The following is a 21,381-nucleotide window of genomic DNA, read 5'->3' as shown; positions in this document are numbered from 1 at the left end:
AGGGATTGACTTGGGAGTAAAGCCACAGGTGGACAGTGAATGGCCCCTCCTAGAGGAAATAGAAGAGGAGCAAAAGGGGAGTGGAGTTTGCAGGAGACAATTCGTTCATTCTTGCATTCTTGCCAAGTATTGCGGCGTTTAAAAGATATCGGCTTGGCCACTCTCCAAGCCTGATAAAGGTCGGTAATTGTGAACTATCTTGAAAGACTATGGGAGAGGAAAGACTTTGCTGGAGAGGCATTCACTGTCAATTAATAAAAGGGGTTTATCTGGACGAGGACTTGTGCTGCTGGGGAAGCCTAGGTCAGGATAAGGACTTGGGATTTGTGAGCTCAGGAGATTCCCAGGGCCAATTTGAGATAAATAAATGAAAAAAAAATACTTGCAATTAAAGTGGGAAGCCCACTTCTCTCTTCTTGCCAAGAAAATGACATGGACTCCCACCCACCCCCCAAAAAAACTCACCAGGAATTTTACTCCATTGCTTTTCCTTACCCGTAACACTTCCTTCATCTTCCTCGCGGTTTTCTAGATTGTAGATGAAGATGGCAAGATTTTGCCCCGTGGAGAAGAAGGAGACATCGCTATCAGGATAAAATCCAAGCGTCCCTTTAGCTTCTTCTCTCACTATGTGGTAAGCAAGGAACCAGGAAGTCCTCTCCATCCGTCAGAAAGTTCAGTGAAGGAAGTGAGATTGTTATTTGTGTCTTTCCTCATTGCGCAGAAATGATTGGAATATTCCGGAGACCATCATATGGAGGAGAGTTGCTATCGACCCATGGGTAGTAGGCAATGCTGCATGAAGTACCCTACTTTCCATTCGTGATCCTTTCCATTCATTCGTGATCCACGTCTTGTGACAGGGTTCCTAAGATGCAGTAATTTTTAGAGAGGGGGCAAATTCTCTTTGTCAACGTGAAGGTTATAATTGAGTGGCGCGGTGGCCTAGAGGTGGAGTCCTTGCCTCAGAATCAGGAGGCTGTGAGTTCAATCCTAGGTAGAGGCAGATATTTCTCTCTCTGGGCACATTGAAAAAAAAACCTCCTCATTGGCAACAGGAAGGGCATCTGGCTCCATTCAATTGCCCAGACTCCACCCCGCAAGGGATTATGGGGTCGTTAAAAGAGGAGGAGGAGGATGAAGAAGGTTGTAAATGGAAGGAGGAGGTCCCTGGTTAAACTGCATTGCTTGAAGCTCCTGGGAATTGCAGAACATAGTTTATTTTCCCCCCAAATTTTTTTATTGTTCTTTCCCTCTACAACATCTTACAATCATCACATTAACACTGCAGAACGTGGTTTAAAATCGTGCCGGTAGAATCCATCATCCATGTCATTTTGTTAATGTCCAGGACAGCCCAGAAAAAACCTCAACAGTTGTCCGGGGAAACTTCTACATCACTGGTGACCGAGGCTGGATGGATGAAGATGGCTATTTCTGGTTTATTGGAAGGTCTGATGATGTCATCATCTCCTCAGGGTTGGTCCATCTCAACATACGTTAGAAAAAAGTCGGAGGGTGGGAAAGCATCCCCAAATCATTGTTAGCATCATTCTAAGTCGAAACCAGCTTGGTCTTGAAAGACTCTTCTGTTGATCTCTGGTTTCTTCCAGATGTCAATGTTGGCCAAGTCCAACTCCACTTGGGTTGACTTCTGCTACACTCCACATAGCTGCTCAAAATCAAGGAACCCAGAATTAGTCAAAGATCCAGTAGAATTGAGGATAAATAAAGAATCTTGGAAAGGATATAGGAATTGCCAACCCTGACTTATCATTGGTTTCATTAAACTTCATTATTAAACTATGGGGATGCGGTGGCTCAGGGGCTAAGACGCTGAGCTTGTCAATCAGAAAAGTCGGCAGTTCGGTGGTTCAAATCCCTAGTGCTGCGTAACGGAGGGAGCTCCCATTACTTGTCCCAGCTTCTTCCAACCTAGCAGCTCGAAAGCACGTAAAAAATGCAAGTAGAAAAATAGGAGCCACCTCTGGTGGGAAGGTAACAGCGTTCCACGCGCCTTTGGCGTTGAGTCATGCCGGCCACATGACCACAGAGACGTCTTCGGACAACGCTGGCTCTTCGGCTTTGAAATGGAGATGAGCACCGCCCCCTAGAGTCAGGAACGACTAGCACATATGTGCGAAGGGAACCTTTACCTTATTAAAATACGAAAGATAGGAGAATAAATAAATTAAAGTGGAGTCTTTTGGATGATGCGAAATATTTCTTTTCAGTTCCTAGTTGCCACCTAGATTGAGTTGCTAAGATGATCAGCTAACAGCCTCCAGTCTTTTGATTGTTTCTTTCTAATATTCTTTCATTCCTTGTTCTTTTTTTCAATTTCCAATCCTGGTTGGGGATCTTGGTTTTCCATTTAAGTAGATCCAACCTTGCTCAAACTTTTTGAATTAAGACCAGATCAGCTAAGAAGCAGCGTCCAAAAACTAGGCGGTTGAATTGTAATTATATTTAAATATACAGGTTTGGGGTTTTTTGTTCTGGGTCCCATTTGCCAAATGCCACACCTACACCCAAAGTCCTACATTCCATTTAGAGATGATCATTTGGTTCAGTGTTTCTCAAACTTGGCGACTTTAAGTCCTGTGGACTTCAACTCCCAGAATTCCCCAGCCAGCTATGCTGGCTGGGGGATTCTGGGAGTTGAAGTCCACAGGACTTAAAGTCGCCAAGTTTGAGAAACACTGATTTGGTTCCTTCTTCCCCAGATACCGCATCGGGCCTTTTGAAGTGGAAAGCGCCTTAATTGAACATCCAGCAGTGGTCGAATCAGCTGTTGTCAGCAGTCCGGATATCGTCCGAAGGGAGGTAATGAAGCTTTTCGATAAATCTGCAAATTAATTGCAGATTTAAGGAGGTTTTTAAGAAGAGATGGCACTACCATTTAATACAATACAATGGCAGAGTTGGAAGGGAACCTTGGAGGTCTTCTAGTCCAACCCCCTGCCTAGACAGGAAACCCTATACCGTTTCAGACAAATGGCTATCCAACATCTTCTTAAAGACTTCCAGTGTTGGGGCATTCACAACTTCTGGAGGCAAGCTGTTCCACTGATTAATTAATTAACTGTCAGGAAATTCGTCCTTAGTTCTAAGTTGCTTCTCTCCTTGATGAGTTTCCACCCATTGCTTCTTGTTCTACCCTCAGGTGCCTTGGAAAATAGTTTGACTCCCTCTTCTTTGGGGCAACCCCTGAGATATTGGAACGCTGCTATCATGTCTCTCCTAGTCCTTCTTTCTCTTAAGCTAAACATACCCAGTTCCTGCAACCGTTCTTCATGTGTTTTAGTCTCCAGTCCCCTAATCCTTTGTTGCTCTTCTCTGCACTCTTTCCAGAGTCTCCACATCTTTATTACATCGTGGCGACCAGAACTGAATGCAGTATTCCAAGTGTGGCCTTACCAAGGCATTATAAAGTGGTATTAACACTTCACGTGATCTTGATTCTATCCCTCTGTTGATGCAGCCTAGAACTGCGTTGGCTTTTTTGGCAGCTGCTGCACACGGCTGGCTCCTATTTAAATGGTTGTCCACTAGGACTCCAAGATTTGTCTGAGATAGTATAGGGTTTCCTGTCTGAGCAGGGGGTTGGACTAGACGACCTCCAAGGTTCTTCCCAACTCCGTTATTCTGTTCGGCCTGCTTAAGTGCTACTAGAAAAAGTTGGACGCAGACGTAGAATTTCTCCTGATTTAATTGTAAAAGGTAAAGGTTCCCCTCGCACATATGCGCTAGTCGTTCCCGACTCTAGGGGGGGGTGCTCATCTGTTTCAAAGCCAAAGAGCCAGCGCTGTCTGAAGACGTCTCCGTAGTCATGTGGCTGGCATGACTCAACACCAAAGGTGCACAGAACGCTGTTCCCTTCCCACCAAAGGTGTTTCCTATTTTTTCTACTTGCATTTGTTACGTGCTTTGGGACTGCTAGGTTGGCAGAAGCTGGGAGAAGTCACGGGAGCTCACTCCGTTATATGGTGATAGGGGTTCAAACCGCCGAACTGCCAACCTTTTTGATCGACAAGCTCAGCATCGTAGCCACTGAGCCATCAACAAACCTTGTCTGCTTTTAGTCTGACCTCTTGGTCCTTAGCTGCTCTGGATGGTTTTCTTTTCCAGGTGGCAAAAGCATTTGTGGTTTTGTCTTCTGAGTTCGCATCATACAACCCAGAGAAATTAATTCGGGAGCTGCAAGATCATGTCAAGAAAGTGACAGCCCCATATAAGTATCCCAGAAAGGTGAGTGTTACAAGGTGAATCGTACAGAAGCCTGCTCTGAGGGCCGATAACAGAATAGCAGAGATGGAAGGGACCTTGGAGGTCTTCCAGTCCAACCCCCTGCTCAGGCAGGAAACCCTACACCACTTCAGACAAATGGTTGCCGAGTCTCTTCTTTAAAAACCTCCGGTGTTGGAGCATTCACAACTTCTGGAGGCAACTTCTGTTCCACTGATTAATTGTTCTGTCAGGAAATTTCTCCTCAGTTCTACATTGCTTCTCTCCTTGATTAGTTTCCACCCATTGCTTCTTGTCCTGCCCTCAGGTGCTTTGGAGAATAGCTTGACTCCCTCTTCTTTGTGGCAGCCCTTGAGATATTGGAACACTGCTATCATGTCACCCCTAGTCCATTGGGTGGGGGGTTGGACTAGATGACCTACAAGGTCCCTTCCAAGTCTGTTAATCTGTATTCTAGTCCTTTTTTTCCATGAAATAGCGTTGTGGTGTTTGCGGCTTAACAACCATGGCAAAAAAAAAAGGGTGTGACTCATTTAACAATGCTTAGAGGCGGAAATTCCGATCTCAGCTGGGGTCGTAGTTCAGGAATTACTTCAATCTCCCCAATCTTAGGAATTATGATTCTTTTTTCTATTATTTCATAAGGTGGAATTCGTTCAGGAACTGCCCAAGACCATCAGTGGCAAAATCCGAAGGAACGAACTGCGAAAACGCGAATGGGGACAAATTTAATTCCACCTTTCTTTTTCTTTCTTTCTCTCATCTTTCTCTCCTCCTTCTCGTCTCTTTCTCTCTCCCTCATCTTTCTCATCTTCCTCTCTCATTTCTTATCTTCTCTTTCTCTCTCATCTCTCATCTTTCTCTCTCATCTCTTTCTCTCATCTTTGTCATCTCTCTGTCTCATCTCTCTTTCTCTCATCCCCCCCGCCCCCGGGTCACCGTTTGCAGATTAGCTGGCAGATTTCTGCACGTCCTGGTTCCATTTGCAAAGCCGAAAGCAGAGCAGCTTCCTGGACCTGATGCAACCTCTGAAGAGCATTCCGCAATCAGTAAAATGGCTTCTACTGTACAGCGCAGTGGAGTTGCCATGGTAACGGCTTCACAGTACTCCGCCAGGGGGCGTAAGGAGGAAAAGCCAACGTTATAAATTATGTTTGGTCCAGACATTTCCCCCCTATAAATACCTGGGCAATGCCTGGTTATCGGCTAGTAGGTGAATAAATGAGCTAACACTGATCTGTCCGTTTGCGTGCTGATTTTAAAAGGCAGAATTGCTTCCACTGATCATTTATTTTCACACACCAAATCTGGGTGGTGGTGTGTTTTTTAAAAAGAGAAGCGTAGCTTTTTTTTTTTTTAAAGCAAAGAACATGTGTTAGCCAACCTGTTCCAAATCAAGAGGAGGTCAATTTAATAGAAAACAACGTACAAAAGAAAAGAAAGAGCACAAACTAACTGGAAAATATTATACCCCTGCAAAGATGTTCCACTGTGTGAAGGTTTTATTTTCAGACAAGAAATCCCTCCCAGAGAAAAGCTGGATTTTTCTCTCCTTAACATCCCCGCAAGGAATTATGAGTTTGGAGCCTTAACATGTCTTTCTAACAAGGTAACTGCAAACAGAACATTTTTTCAACAAAAGATGTATATTTTCCCCAAAGTCCCGTTCGGTTAATATTTTACAATTTTCTTAAGATAGTTGAGAAGGATCTCAACAAGCAAGCCCATCAAAGTTCCTCCAGGCTCAATATTCATCTGATGACGTTAAAAGAGTTTATAAGAGAAACTTGAACCTGTTCCCAAATCAGAAAAAAGCACCAAAACATTAAGCTGCCTATTCTCATAGACTGGGGGAGGGTCTCCAAAGTTGGCAACTTTGAAGACTTGTGGGCTTCAACTCCCAGAATTCCCGCAGGGCTGGCTGAGGAATTCTGGGAGTCGAAACCCAACCTGTTTCAAAGTGGCTAAGTTGCGGTCATCGACTGAACGAGAGATCTCAAGAGGTGCTGTTTCTCCAGGGGGAGGGGGTGTCAGAATACAAGATCTCCAGATCCAACAGAGGCGCCAGGCCAAGAGGAGGGGGTCACTTTTGTTCTCAAGTCACGCTAGGACTTTGCGTCAGGATGCTGGCTTGGTAAGTAGACCGTGATCCCGTGAAAAGTCAGCCAGTAAACAGCTGCCGCAATTGAAAAAAAAAAAATCTACGATTTGGAAACACGAACGGTGGAGGATGAAGAGTTAAAAACCGCCTTGCCAAAAAAATCTACAAGCGAAATAGGCAGCTGTCGACCTCCCTACTCCCCAATAAGAAAAAGTGGTCACGATAATCAGAAACGGAACGGGATAATTTAAAAACTTTTCATAAGTCAACTTTTCTAGTCTCAGCTACTTCTACTTCCAACCTCAGGCATAATTTAGGAACGATCCACCCTGCACCTCCCATTATCCAAAATCCTGGCTGCATTTTTGCAATTTTAACTTTGAAATGCCCGAACGTGGCGCCATCTGTATTGGGGGGGGGGGGAGAGAAACCCAGCAGAAATATGTTTGGCTGGTCAGCAGAGTCTCTTTCAGTCCTAAGGATAGGACTCATAAGTGGCTGTGGGTCAGGGAAAGACTAGTCAAGAGTTTGACCCAACCACAATGATCTGTTTCGGGTATGTAACAAACCATTTAGGTGACCATCCTTAAAACCTATGGACTTCAACTCCCAGAATGGCTGACTGGGGAATTCTGGGAATTGGAAGTCCACGGGTCTTAAAAGTTGCCGAGGGTGGTCAGCCCTGAATGACAGTTGTGAAAATCATGGCTTGCAGCGTTCAGTTGAAAACCTACCCACCCACCCACCCCAATTCAGAATAACGACAACAAGGCAGGAACGGCGGGGGACATTGTCTGAGACAAACTGCGCCTTAACCAAGTCACCTAGAGAACGAACGTCAACCCTTGACATCATCAAGCAGCCACCCATCCTGCCGATGTTTCCCCCCCCTTTTTTTTTTTCTTCTCGGCTCTTTCGTTCACGGTCCTAGTCCTCATGATTGTCGTTGGAGGCTGTCTCCGTCTCCCCTGGGCGCTCGTTTCGGTTTTCCTTCTGTGCTTCCAGTGTTTTCGCGCCGGGGTCGTCATTCTCGTGGGATGCTTTGGGAGCCTCCGGCTGCCCCTCGGCTTTGCTTTTCACCACCTCCTGAAGATTGTACTTCCGGAAGAGAACGTAGTCCTTAACCACACTCAAGCAGCAGATGTTCTTGATGATCTCCACCACGATGGTGTACTCGGGGTTGCTCAGGTCAACCTTGTTTTCTGGGTTGAAGTGGCCCACGACGCCTGCAAGGCAACGATGGAAAGAAGGCAGGAAGCGCTGCCTTAATTTCACAACTATTGTATTTTTCAGAGTATAAGACGCTCCGAAGTATAAGACGCGCCCAGCTTTTGAGGAGGAAAACAGGGGGGGGGGGGGGATCTGCTTCTACCTCCCAGCAATTTGCCTCCTTGCAGCAAACAGAAAACAGTACATACCCTGTTTGTGTTGTTACATTTCAGACTATACTTGTACAGATGCTGTTAAAATTGATGTGGCTTTCTGGAAGTATACGTTATCCTCTGCTATTTAAAAGAAGATACAATAGCACTGGGCCTCTTCAGATCAAGCGTTTATTTTAAAAAAGCTCCTTCATTTTGTTAAACTGTCTAGAATAATAATAATAAAGCAAGCCTTTAAAAAATAAGGCTAATCATTTGAACATTCTATAGGCATTGATAGTTATTGACTTACCTCCTTGCAGCAAACAGACTGATTAGCACAAGAAAAAAAAAAAGTCTGCCTCTGCCTCCCAGCAATTTGCCCCTTGCAGCAAACAGCAAGTTTCACTCTCGATTTCAGTTTAAGCATTTAAGATCAGTTGTTTCAGGCTGCAGGGATTGCTATAGCCTATTGCGGCCTCCACGTGCCCCATTTTCTCCGTTTGCTACAAGGAGGCAGAGGCCAAAGGGTGGGGGCCGGCGGGTGGGCGGGGCTACATTTGGTGTATAAGGCGCACCGAAATTTTCACCCTCCTTTGGGAGGGGGGGAAGAAGGTGCGTCTTATGTTCCGAAAAATGCAGTAGTTTAGTTTAGTTTATTGTCATTGCCCGTGGTACAGCGAAATTAAATGCCGTCTTCAATGTACATAAAAACACAAACACACATCCTTTACTTTCTATAGAATTGAAAATGAAAACTTGATATTGCACTATACCGTAGAATTCAGTACAGTTACTGCCCTGGGATAGAAGCAAGTAACCCAATGCTAGAGATTCGAACTATTGAACTGCCAACCTTCTGATCGACAAGCTCAGTGTCTTTTGCCCCTTTTTGGAAATCCACTCATAACACACACACACACACACCGCACTGAAAAAAATCATACGGAAATAGAAGCACCGGTATGCTCACTTCTGGAAGTGGGATTCTAGGTGCAACTTTTAGGGTGCCCTGTTTGAACCTCCCACGTTAGATTGCAACATACCCACAGGAACAGAAAGTCTTAAACCCTCATTCTTCAACCGCTGGAGATCTGCCGTGGATTGAGATCTACCCTAGGGAGAGAAAAGCCATCATAGTTTGCCCTTGGTGTTTACCTGCCAGCTCTTTTATGACTTCTTCCCTGCTGAGGTGGTTGTTATTTCGCGCCTTGTAAACGATCTGGAAAGTGCCCTTCTGGGGGCTTTTGAACCAGGGCCCGAAAAAGGACTCCGCATACCGCTTCATGTCTGCCACGAAGGCCTTGCAGGTGCCCGACACGGGAAGCATGCGCAAGATGACCCGGGTTTTCTTCTTCTTGGTGGCATGCATGTCCTTTAGAATGTGGTGGACCAACTTCTCAGGTTCTGCAAGGACACACAAATGGGAGAAGTCAACCTTGAGCTGGTGAAAATTGAACTAATGAGAAGGAAGAAGGACTCCCCGGAGAAGAGCCTCATGCTGGGAACGATGGAGGGTGAAAGAAGAAGGACTGCAAGGCCATCCAACCGGTCAGTCCTAGAGGAGATCAACCCTGACTGCTCTTTAGAAGGCCAGGTCCTGAAGAGGATACTCAAAGACTTTGGCCACCTAATGAGAAGGAAGGACTCCCTGGAGAAGAGCCTCATGCTGGGAACGATGGAGGTCAAAAGAAGAAGGGGACGGCAGAGAAGGAGGTGGCTGGATGGAGTCACTGAAGCAGTCAGCATGAGATTAAATGGACTCCAGAGGATGGTAGAGGACAGGAAGGCCTGGAGGAACGTGGTCCATGGGGTCGCGATGGGTCGGACACGACTTCACAACTAACAACAACAACAAAGTCGTTTGGACTTTTTTTTAGGGAGGGTGATGTATAAATAAAATTAGGACTAAAACAAACCACAATCATTTTATTGGCAAACTCTATGCACACATACCAACACCCAGTGTTCGAATGAAAACCACATTGTTAGCTCCGCTCTCCACCGACTGGAATCGACGCTGCTTCTGTTCTGTGGAGGTACGGATCTGATCCACTTCTTTTTTCAAAGCTGCTTCGGCATCATCATCCTCTTCTTCTTCCTCCTCCTCCTCATTCCCGGAGAGCCTGTCCTCCTCTCGCTCTGCAAACTTTGCACAGGCAAAAATACATAAATACAAATTACATATTGACTTATGATCACAAGAGAATCCAACATTTCCACTGCTAAGCAAGACATGTCATGAGTTTGCAGTAGAAAGATACAACACTTAGTGATAGTCAAGGTTACTAATAAGCTATCAAATTGTACTTATATATGTATTTGTGTTACAACCCCTGGTATGCCCAAATTATCACCACAAATACAACATATGTATGTATGTATGTATGTATGTATGTATGTATGTATGTAGTCGCGTGACTACATTTCCCAGCATTCCCACCGGGCACTTGCCCAGCAAGGAATCCTGGGAGTTGTAGTCCCGAGCCTTCCAGGCGTCCCCCCCCCCCCCGAGCGACACAACCAGCCAGACCGCCCCCAGTGGCTTCTCCTCCCGCCTCCCCGGCCTTACCTGCTCGGGCCCGTAGAGCTGCTCTCCGTACTCGCCCAGCAGGCTGTAGGCTTCGGCCACGCACTTGCGCTCGTTCATGTTACAAGTGATGAGGATGCCGCACATGCCGGCCTCCAGCTGGCGCCGCCCGCCCGAACGAGGCCGCTTGGCCGCCTGCGCGTACTGCCCTTTGGGCGGCCGCCGCTTGCGGGAGGCCGAAGCCGCCGTTGCCACCGGCGGCGTCTCCACGGCAGCCATGGGGAAGGCGGCGGGGGACGGGCGGCGCAGGCGCAGTAAGGCGCCACAACCCGGGCGGCGGCCTTGGATGGCGTCATCCGATCGCGTCGGGAACGTGTGTCTGTGGGTGGTAAAAGACCATGTAGAGGGCGGCGTGACCATAGAGTCGAGGCGCGGAAATTCAAGAGAGGATGGCTCTGTGGCGCCAGCTAGTGGCCCTCCCGAATTCTGCAGCCCGAGTCTGACAGAAAGGCGTTAAGATACAAACGCCGAAAAGGGACGCAAAAAACCGACACTTTGTGCAATAATAAAACTCTAAACGGAAAGAAAGAGAGGAGAGAGCAATCACATAGATGACATGATAGAGAAACAAACATAGATAACATAGATATAGACATAGACAGACATAGAGAAAGCAGGTGGGTAAAAGATCAAATTAGAATTCAATTGAATTAAAAGAGATTTAACCAAACAGAGTGCAGAGAAGAGCAACAAAGAGGATTAGGGGACCGGAGGCTAAAACTTATGAAGAACGGTTGCAGGAACTGGGTATGTCTAGTTTAATGAAAAGACCAGATGTGACATGATAGCAGTGTTCTGATATCTCAGGGGTTGCCACAAAGAAGAGGGAGTCAAACTATTCTCCAAGGCACCTGAAGGCAGAACAAGAAGCAATGGGTGGAAACTAATCGAGGAGAGAAGCAATTTAGAACTAAGGAGAAATTTCCTGAGTCAGTGGAAGTGGAACAGCTTGCCTCCAGAAGTTGTGAATGCTCCAACACTGGAAGTCTTTAAGACGTTGGATAGCCATTTGTGTGGAACGGTATAGGGTTTCCTGCCTAGGCAGGGGGTTGGACTAGAAGACCTCCAAGGTCCCTTCCAACTCTGCTATTGTATTGTAACATTTGGAAGCATGGGATCCCCCTTTTCTGCTCAGGAGCTCAAGCCGTGTGATCCTGTCCACCATTAAAACCATCTTTCCAAGCAGCCTCCACGTTTCCAGTGCCTTTCTCTCCCCCCCCCCCCCCCACTAACTTGGAACTGAACTCAGAAGGGCATTTCTTCCAACAGTTTAATCAGTAACAATGATATAGTAGAATAAGCAATTTATAATAAAAGCAAATAGCCACAACTGATTCATATACTCCTTCGGTCCTTTATAATAAAGGGTTTGTGGTCTTTGCAGTGGTGCCATCTCTTTTATCCAAACTTTTCTGCAACTTCTCCTCTAGCTGGCACAGGTGGAAGGTTGCAGATTGCTTCAGAGATGCCCGACCAGTTTTCCCCTGGTAGCAAAAATGCCTGCATGACATTCTGTGTCCTTTACACCCTTAGGGGGGGGGGGAAATCCACCTCCTTCTCTGGACAGTTTCCAAGGGGGCAAGAGAGGACATTTGCATGGTGGCCGAGTCCCCGAGACGTTTGCTTCCTTGGCTCTTGTGAGTTTTTAGCCTGAGTTTTCTCTTTTTACCTGAGTGGGATTAACTTCCTTGCAGCTCCTGTAAAGAGATGGGGGTCTTAAAGTCAATTGACTTTCCATGAATCCAGAAAAGGGCATTCTTTGAAAAAAAACAATCAACAACAGAACTTCAAGTACCTGTTGAATTCTCAAGGAGGTAAGAGAACAATAAATCCAGCTCTTATTTCGTGTTCAGAATGATGATGATTATTTCATTTTTTTTGGGGGGGGGGTGTATGCATTTGTGGCTTCGTTTATAAGGGACGCGGTGGCTCACTGGCTAAGACGATGAGCTTGTCGAGCAGAAAGGTTGGCAGTTCGGCGGTTTGAATCCCTAGGGCCGCGTAACAAACGTCTTTTTTTAGCAACAGAAATCTGGGGCTCAAATGTGGTCGGAGGTGGAGGACTACTGGGCTTTCTTTTTGTAAAAAGTTTGTTTTTATTTTTTTAGTCTCATGCACCCCTTTACAAGCATACACTCTCACAGTTATTATTCTTATCACATGTTAACACTTTTAAGCATTCATTTTTTCCATATAAAATAAATTAAAATATATGATCGGGATTGCTTTGCTTACCGTCCCACACGCCTAAAGTAGAATAAAATATGGATTAAAATATAAGAATGAAGACGTGGCCTGTCATTTTCTGCAACACGCCTATTTTATTTTCCTTGCCTTTTCTCCCTCCTTCCCTTCTCTACTTTCTTCTTTCCTCCTTTCCTTCCCCTTCCCTTCTTCCCCTTCCTCTCCCCTACTCCTCTCTACCTCTTCCCCTTCACGCCCTCTTCTCCTCCTCTTTCTATGCCTCCCAATCTTCCTCTCCTTTCTTCTCTCCTTCCCTCTCTTCTACTACAGGTAGGACTACTAGTATTCTAGCACACCGGCTGGCTTCGCCTTCAGACAGATTTGTAAATCCCAAATGTGGCTTACAAAAGGTTGCAGCTCTCTGCCAAGTAGCACATATTTTACATAGCGTTGTTACTACATTCAGCCTTGGCAGCATATTCAGCATAGGCTGTTTGGTCTCCTATGTTGCAATGCCAAGAGAACTTTGCTTGCACTGATTTTATCCAGATCCAACCGCCAGCATTTTTATCAGTTGATTCCCCCACCCTTTCTTTCATGTTGGCAGTCATGGGAGAAAAATAAGGAGTTACAAATTCAAGTCTCTTGCAGATCTGGGATTGTTCGTAATCCTTAGCAATAGCACTTCGACTTATATACTGCTTCACAGTGCTTTTACAGCCCTCTCTAAGCAGTTTACAGAGTCAGCCTCTTTCCCCCCACAATCTGGGTCCTCATTTTACCCACCTCGGAAGGATGGAAGGCTGAGTCAACCTTGAGCCGGTCAAAATCGAACTCCTGGCAGTTGGCAGAGTTAGCTTTCAACATTGCCTTTTAATCACTCGGAGGGAGGGAGGGAGGAAGGGAGGAAAGAAGATAGCAATAGACTTATATACTGCTTTACAGTGCTTTACAGCCCCTCTGTAAGCAGTTGACAGAGTCAGCCTCTTGCCCCCAACAATCTGGGTCCTCATTTACCCAAGTTCGGAGGGATGGAAGGCTGAATCAATCTTGAACCAGTGAGGATCGAACTCCTGGCAGTGGGCAGAGTTAACTATAGCAACAGCAATATACTTATATACTGCGTCACGGTGCTTCACAGCCCTCTCTAAGCGGTTTACAGAGTCAGCCTCTTGCCCCCAACAATCTAGGTCCTCATTTTACCCACCTCGGAAGGATGGGAGGCTGAGTCAACCTGGAGCCTGGTGAGATTCGAACTGCCCAAATTGCAGGCAGTCAGCAGAAGTAGCCTGCAGTACTGCACTCTAACCACTGAGCCACCTCGGCTCTAAATGTTTATGCTATTTAAACAAGCCAACAACAGCATGCTTTGCAATTTCCCTTCTCCTTCCTTCTTCTGGCAATCCTTCTTCTTGTTTTTTTTTAATTATCAAGTTTTTATTTTTTTCATTTTCATAACATATAATCACACATATGCTATTACATAGCCAACATCGTATTGCATTATTAAATGTTTACATTGATTCATCTTATCATCAACTCCCAAAAACAATTATTGGCTCTTCTGCTCTCCATATACCATATTTGTACCTTATCCATCACTTTCTTCTCCCTCTCTCCTCCTCCTCCCTACCTTCTTTCTTCCCTCTGTCATCCTTCCCTTCTCTACTTCCCCTTCCTCTCTCCTTCTCCTCTCTCCCCTTTCCACTCCTTTTTTCTTTCCTCCTCTCCCCCGCCTGCCCTCTCTCCTAACCTTCTCTTTTTTCCCTTTACCTCTCTCCCCTCTTCCACACTCTTCATCTCATTTACTTGGTGTATTTCAACCTCTGAACGAGCTCCCTGTTATGTTGATGGTATTTATAATTTCATTCCAATAAACATCTTTAATTTTAACATATATCCTCCTCCTTCTATTTTTTTTTTTTTAGTCTTCCTTCTTGTTTTGTTTCTTTTAAAACGTTGGAAATTCCCAGCGAGTGACAGGTTACGCAATAAGATTAATTAAAAGCAGAGAGGTAAACCACAAGGAAATAAAGTTTTGCTCTGCCCTTAAGGCGGCTATAATAAACCAATCGGGACATTTCCATTCTGCGTTTCAGATAGGCGGTGATTGACAGAAAACAGGCCAGCCAAAAAGAACTTTAGAAGACGAGACCATGATGGCTTGTGTCACCTTGACAATAAGGCGCAACGTCTCAGCTGCTAGGATCCTGAGGTCCCTTCGCCTCGTTTCTTCCAGAAGCTTCAGCAAAGCCAAAATCCCTTTGGTGGCTCAGAATTTTACAGGCTACAAATCCATTTGCGAACAGTATAAGCCGGAGGTGCCGGAATATTTCAATTTTGCCAAAGATGTGGTGGACAGCTGGGCCCAGTCAGAAAAGGTATGTTTCCCCCCCTCCCCCTAATCTTTTGCACGAGGGATCATCGTTAAGGGATACCGTGTCGGTGTCAATACAGCTAGTCCTCGACTTACGACCATCCTTGATCCTGAAATTTTTGTTAAGGGTGACCTTTGTTAAGTGAATTTTGTCCCGGTTTGTCTTGGGACACTAATAGACGGTACGTTTTTCATTCTGTTAAAAGATTTAGATTTTTATTATTATATCATTTGAGTGTCGCGCTCACCAGCACAAGAAAGCAATGGTTTCCGTTTTCAGAGACAAAGTACGCCTGATTTAGGACCAGCAGGGCTTGGCAAAGTGCTCTTGATTCTCAACATGTCTACATAAGAAACGAATTTAAAACTAACTTAATAACACCGATTGGTAGAGTAACACCCCCAACGAAAGAAGACTCCAAGGCTTGAGGTTCCCAAAGTTCCATTTTATTAGAGATATTCGATTGGCACATCTGGGAGAACCCAAATCTGAAAGCTTCCAGGTTTCCCCCACCCAAATGAAAGTTCACGCCCCTGCCCAGCACCCACATGTCCATCCCATGGTCCAATCAAGGCACCATCCCAATTGGAGATGCCTCCCAGTCACGCCCCTCAAGGTTCAGGGCAAGATGTCCTTGACTCTCTAAGAAAGGAATGTTTATTTTGACTATATCTCACCCATACTCCATATAACCCCCCCTCCCATTTTCCCACAGCATTGAATGTGGCAGGCCTGCAAAAGAGGGCTTCCAGGCCTGACCCCTTCCTTGCTACAGTTGTTAAGTGAATCCCTGCAGTTGTTAAGTGAGTCGCAAGTCAACTCTTTGAATGGAACAGACGTTGCCTTCCGAAGTTGTGGGAGCTTCATCATGGGAAGCTTTCAAGAAGAGACCGGGCTGCTGTCTGTCAAAAAAGGGTGTAGGGTCTCCTGCTTGAGTGGGTGGGGGTTGGACTAGATGACCTACAAGGTCCCTTCCAACTTCTGTTACTCTGTAATCTGTACTTCTCTCCCCAAAGTCCCCATTCATGTCCCTGTTGTTGCACATCGCCACTATCCAGTTTGAGACCTGTGCAGAATGAGGCAGGATCTGAGCCGATTCCCCTCACGGCTGACTTCTTTCCCCAGGAAGGAAGGCAGCCCCCCAGCCCTGCTCTTTGGTGGGTCAGCGAGCAAGGGACCCAAGTGAAGTGGAGTTTTGTGGAGCTGGCCTTGGAGTCCCAAAAAGCCGCCACAGTGCTCTCCGAGCAGGGGGGCCTGCGGGAAGGAGACCGAGTGGTGGTGATTCTCCCACGTATTCCCGAATGGTGGCTCCTGAACCTGGCTTGTATCCGTACAGGTGAGAAGTAACAATGTCCACCCACCAGCCTGGGTTTTGACAGAATGGAGGAGGAGATCCCTTTGGGCAAGCAATTAGAACCTGTCTCTTTCCTGTTGGCATCGGCTAATACATTGGACCAGGGTTTCTCAACCGTGGCTATTTTAAGATGTGTGGATTTCAACTCCTGGTTGAGAAACATTGCATTATACTTATGATCCTTTCCTTTCTTCTTTCTTTCTTTCTTTCTTTCTTTCTCTTTCTTTCTTTCTTTCTTTCTCTTTCTTTCTTTCTTTCTCTTTCTTTCTTTCTTTCTTTCTTTCTCTCTCTCTCTCTCTCTCTCTCTCCCTCCCCTTTGATGCTCTCTGACCTTGGTTATTTTCTTCCAGACGTTTCATTACCCCGCAATGTCTGAATGGCCAAAGCGATCAGAGGTTGACATCTTATTAGGGTCCCCAATTTCTTCTCTTAGGAGTTGTGCTGATTCCTGGAACCACGCAGCTGACAGCGAAAGATCTCCACCACCGCTTAGAGGCTTCCAGAGCCAAGTGTATCATCACGGACTCTTCCCTGGCTCCTGTGGTGGACATGGTGGCCTCCAAATGCCCATCCCTGGAGCTGAAGTTCATGGTGTCCAAGGAACCCAGAGAAGGCTGGCTAAGCTTCAGCAATATGTTGGAGTAAGCAGTCAGATTGGTCAAACGGAAGCATTCCTTCCAAATTCCAGCGTTTCTCAACCTTAGCAGCTTTCAGAGGCGTGGACTACAACTCCCACAGTTCCCCAGCCAGCAGTGCATAAGCCGTAATAATTGAGAAATGCAGGATGGACAGGGAGAGCCAATTTGGTATCATGGCTAAGGCAGCAGGATAGAAACTGGGAGACTGGGAGTTCTAGTACTGCTTTAGCGATGAAAGCAGGCTGGGTGACTTTGGACCAATCACCAGGAGACAGTGAGTTCTAGTCCCGCCTTAGCCATGAAAGGCAGCTGGGTGACTTTGGACCAATCACCAGGAGACAGAGAGTTCTAGTCCCGCCTTAGCCATGAAAGGCAGCTGGGTGACTTTGGACCAATCACCAGGAGACAGAGAGTTCTAGTCCTGCCTTAGCCAGGAAAGGCAGCTGGGTGACTTTGGGCCAATCACCAGGAGACAGAGAGTTCTAGTCCCGCCTTAGCCATGAAAGGCAGCTGGGTGACTTTGGGCCAATCACCAAGCAACTGAGAGTTCTAGTCCCGCCTTAGCCATGAAAGGCAGCTGGGTGACTTTGGGGCAATCTCCAGGAGATGGTGAGTTGTAATCCCGTCTTAGGCGTGAAATCCATCTGGGTAACCTTGGGCCAGTCTTCTCTTAGCTCAACCCACCTGACACGATTGTTGTGGGGAAAACAGGAGGAGGAAAGTGTATTGGACAAGTTCACCACCTTGTAAAAATAATAAAGGTGGGATAGAAATTGAATAGATAAACAATCCATTGTCTAGATTTGCGTTCTTACGAAAGGTATTAGCACCAAGAAGAGATCCGCTGTTGAAGTTAATAGTGGGCTCATGCACAATGTTCTACACAGGCTTGCGTCTCCAGAGCACACTTGTGTGGCCACGAAAAGCAGTGATCTGATGGCCATCTATTTCACCAGTGGTACGACAGGAGCTCCAAAAATGACTGAGCATTCCCACGCGAGCCATGGGATTGGACTTGGCTTCAATGGAAGGTAGGGAAGAGCCTGTGAGTTGCCTCAATGGATGTAGATTGGCTTGTGTCAGGCGTGCCTCCCCCAATAACCAAGAAAGAAGACTCCTAACTCCATTGTTCGTTTCGAATTAAAATACTTTTACTGGTTATGAAAAGATAGCAGCGAAAGTAAAGCAAGATCTGAGCCAGGAAGGCACAAACAAGTACATATCAAATGATAACCCAGCCCCCTCCCTCCAACGACCCCACCGCAGTGTCCAGTCTGCAACTCCCTTAGGTGTCATGTGGGGTGCATCTCCAAAAGGCATCATCAGGTTGGTATGCAGGACGGTTGGCCTTGACCAAGTCCAAACACTGTCCACCAGCATGCGCAGAAGATGGTGAGAAGAAAACTCCCTTTTCCATATCACCTCCTGTACCATTTATTCCCATCCCAAATACCATTCCCCTACCCTCCCCGTTTCTATGGCAGCCGATAGTAAGGAAGCGAAGCAGAGGCTGACAGTTCGTCAAAGTGTCCTAAGCCAGGGGTCAGCAACCACCAAGTTTAGAGAGCACCTGGGATCCCACAGCTCAACCCTGACCTACAAATATTCTCTTTTATTGGTAGGTGATATTTGAATACACTTTCCTGTCATTTAGGTATTGGCTTGATTTGACTCCCTCCGACCTGATGTGGAATACTTCAGACACGGGCTGGGCGAAAACTGCATGGAGTAGTGTTTTTGCCCCCTGGAGCCAAGGGGCAGGCGTATTTGTCCATCACATGCCACGTTTTGATTCTAAACTTGTCCTTGAAGTAAGTGTCAAGTATATTGTTGTTGTTAGTTGTGAAGTCGTGTCCAACCCATCACGACCCCATGGACAACATTTCTCCAGGCCTTCCTGTCCTCTACCATCCCCTGGAGTCCATTTAAGCCGACTGCTTCGTTGACTCCATCCAGCCACCTCCTTCTCTGCTATCCCCTTCTTCTTCTTTTGCCCTCAATCTTTCCCAGCATGAGGCTCTTCTCCAGGGAGTCCTTCTTCCTTCTCATTAGGTGGCCAAAGAATTGGAGTTTCCTCTTCAGGATCCGGCCTTCTCAAGAGCAGTCAGGGTTGATCGCCTCTAGGACTGACCGGTTGGATGGCCTTGCATTCCAAGGGACTCGCAGGAGTCTTCTCCAGCACCAGAGTTCAAAGGCCTCCATTCTTTGGTGTCAAGTATATTACCAGCTCAACCATGGCAACCGGTCCAAAGTTTATTTAACCATTAAGAGATTCACAGTAAATAGATACATGAACAAAACAGTAGGTGGTGAACTCCCTTGCAATCATGGTTTGTTAGCTTCCTTAACCATGTTCGGGGCAGCTTGCCCTGCGCTGGATGCATCTTCTTTTAAGGTTGTATTGAGACAACGGTGCATTATGATCTTCTTTTTATCTTTTCTTATCATTTAGATGTTGTCCAAGTTTCCCATCACTACCTTCTGTTCTGCGCCAACTGTTTATCGGATGCTTGTCCAACACAATATAAGCAGGTAAAGTGATCATTACAATTTGCAAACGGAAGGCATTTTGAGATCGGCTTCTTTAAACCATGAGTTGGGAACAAGCCCCAGGAAGACTCAACTGGACTCACACATCATGTGAGGCTGTATTTTGGTTTCCCACCGGCACCCAGGGGAGCTGGCAGCAGATTCGGACAGTGAGGAGGTTGGGGAGGAACATGGGCCAGTCCTGGAGTCTGTGGAAGGCTCTGATGAGGGCTCTGTGTCTGAGGCAGAGAGGGGGCCAGGGCCGTCTGACAGTTATCAGCTGCCTTCGGAGTCAGACATCAGTGAGGCAGAGGAACAGCTGGAGCCTGTTCCCAGGGTGCGCATGCGCAGAGTTGCCAGACGAAGGGAGCAGGTAAAGAACAGGGGTCAACCAGTGTGTTCCTCTTTTGTTTCCTATGGGAGGGGCCAATCACCTCCAAGGTGTGCCTTTACTCCCAAGTTGACCCTGCTTTCTTAGTTATTCTTGTCTTCTGGCAACTCTGCGCATGCGCACACTGGGAACAGGCTCCAGCTGTTCTTCTGCCTCACTGATGTCTGACTCTGAAGGCAGCTGATAACTGTCAGACGGCCCTGGCCCCTTCTCTGCCTCCGACGCAGAGCCCTCATCAGAGCCTTCCCCAGACTCCAGGACTGGCCCAGGTTCCTCCCCAACCTCCTCACTGTCCGAATCTCCTGCCAGCTCCACTGGCTACCGGCAGGCCACAACAGCTATAAGCCTAAACATTTTAAGCATTGAGAAAGCATCTGCTAGCCAAACACTTCTTTTAAAGAAAAGATCCTGGATGTGTCTTTTCATTTTGAACCAAAGAATTTGGGGGAGGAAGATAATATGTCCTAAAATTGCAGGTCGGTGAGTCACCCTACCCTCCACCTCTTCCAAGCAGACCCATGCCAATTTTTGCAAAATCTAGACAGCCAACTCGACAAAGTCAATTGTTAATCAGCCTCGAGAGCTTACCTTTTAAAAACAATATCTTTCCTTTCTCTGCTATTCTTCATTTATTCCAAGTTATAAATTCCAGAACCTCAAACATTGCCTGAGTGCGGGAGAAGCGATCAATCCTGAAGTGATGGACCAGTGGAAAAGAGAAACCGGCCTGGACATCTACGAAGGCTACGGGCAGACGGAAACCGTAAGCTATGTTGTCAATGGAGGACAGTCTACTGGTAAACATTTGAAGAGCTTTGAATGAGGGGTGAAATCAACTTACCTTCGCTACCGGTTCGCAAATGTGAGCGCATGTGCGCTCTTGCTCGCTTCGCTCACACGCGCCATCTCCCCACATGAGCACGACCTTCCGCACACGCGTAGAGGGTCAAAAACTGGATGTGACGACGTCCGGGTGGGTGGGCGCAACCTTCTACTGAGTACCGTAAGTAGAACAGCGGGGGAGGGGGGAATCAGCTTTGCCACACGATTTAGATTAGCGACGATTCTAGCTAAGACAAATCTCACGTCACAGCTGATCATTGGAAATACCAGTTCGCCCGAACAGGTAGCAATTTTTACTACCGGTTCGTGGCGAACTGGTGTGAACCAGTAGCATCCCCCCCCCCCCCCGGCTTTGAATGCTCTTTGGGGAGAAAAGATGGCGAGTTGGTTAAAATCACCATCAACTTTCACTCCTTAATCTATTATTTTTTAAAAAAAATAACATCCCATTGCAAATCCAATAATGTCGGATGGTACTACGGTAGAAGGAAAGGTTTGATCCATGAATTGTTCAACAAATTGTACCAATAGAAGAGAACGTTTGAGATTAGGGTTGAGCTGTTGAAACTTCCTTGGTGCTCTCTGAGCTGGGTTGTTTTCTAGCAGACGTTTCATTGCCCAACTAGGTAACGTCATCAGGGCTAGAAGGGATTGGGGTTTCTGGAAAGGAGGAGGACTGTGGGGTCCTTGGTGCTCTTTTAGCTTGGTTGTTTCCTTGCAGACGTTCCCTTGCCCAACTAGGTAACATCATCAGGGCTAGAAGG

The 21,381-nt window shown here is 46.5% G+C and overlaps 2 protein-coding genes across 2 annotated transcripts in view; one reads left to right on the top strand and one right to left on the bottom strand.

Moving 5' to 3' along the window:
* LOC309398532 (uncharacterized protein) overlaps positions 1 to 21,381 on the top strand; it is a gene marked incomplete at its 5' end in the record, with an annotated part of 36,616 nt that overhangs the window by 9,800 nt on the left and 5,435 nt on the right. Inside the window, 16 exons of the mRNA XM_081965498.1 lie at positions 533 to 634; positions 1,352 to 1,479; positions 2,727 to 2,826; positions 4,132 to 4,251; positions 4,894 to 4,968; positions 7,355 to 7,582; positions 8,876 to 9,020; positions 10,369 to 10,554; positions 11,834 to 11,937; positions 14,602 to 14,865; positions 15,988 to 16,198; positions 16,650 to 16,857; positions 17,742 to 17,885; positions 18,509 to 18,665; positions 19,307 to 19,386; positions 20,414 to 20,537. Coding sequence (XP_081821624.1) covers positions 533 to 634; positions 1,352 to 1,479; positions 2,727 to 2,826; positions 4,132 to 4,251; positions 4,894 to 4,968; positions 7,355 to 7,582; positions 8,876 to 9,020; positions 10,369 to 10,554; positions 11,834 to 11,937; positions 14,602 to 14,865; positions 15,988 to 16,198; positions 16,650 to 16,857; positions 17,742 to 17,885; positions 18,509 to 18,665; positions 19,307 to 19,386; positions 20,414 to 20,537 — 2,376 coding nt within the window. The remainder of the gene's footprint in view (positions 1 to 532; positions 635 to 1,351; positions 1,480 to 2,726; positions 2,827 to 4,131; positions 4,252 to 4,893; positions 4,969 to 7,354; positions 7,583 to 8,875; positions 9,021 to 10,368; positions 10,555 to 11,833; positions 11,938 to 14,601; positions 14,866 to 15,987; positions 16,199 to 16,649; positions 16,858 to 17,741; positions 17,886 to 18,508; positions 18,666 to 19,306; positions 19,387 to 20,413; positions 20,538 to 21,381) is intronic.
* Positions 5,624 to 10,664, bottom strand: THUMPD1 (THUMP domain 1 NAT10 acetyltransferase adaptor). Its single transcript, XM_081965718.1, has 4 exons — positions 10,283 to 10,664; positions 9,667 to 9,859; positions 8,869 to 9,117; positions 5,624 to 7,575 (listed from the first exon to the last, which is right to left on the bottom strand). Exons 1-4 carry the CDS (start codon positions 10,658 to 10,660, stop codon positions 7,277 to 7,279), a joined length of 1,119 nt encoding a protein of 372 aa, XP_081821844.1. The 5' UTR covers positions 10,661 to 10,664; the 3' UTR covers positions 5,624 to 7,276.

Source organism: Natrix helvetica (assembly GCF_964273705.1).
Source record: "Natrix helvetica genome assembly, chromosome: 13".
NCBI classification, from domain to species: domain Eukaryota; kingdom Metazoa; phylum Chordata; class Lepidosauria; order Squamata; family Natricidae; genus Natrix; species Natrix helvetica.
The sequence above is the reverse complement of the archived record's forward strand: the minus strand, read 5'-3'. Positions and strand labels throughout refer to the sequence as shown.

Coding starts and splice junctions, on each gene's coding strand:
- THUMPD1 (XM_081965718.1), bottom strand. CDS start 10,660: ATGGTCACGCCGCCCTCTACATGGTCTTTTACCACCCACAGACACACG. Junction 9,860..10,282: donor AGCTCTACGGGCCCGAGCAG/GTAAGGCCGGGG, acceptor GCCTGTGCAAAG/TTTGCAGAGCGAGAGGAGGA. Junction 7,576..8,868: donor AGTCATAAAAGAGCTGGCAG/GTAAACACCAAG, acceptor GTTGCCTTGCAG/GCGTCGTGGGCCACTTCAAC.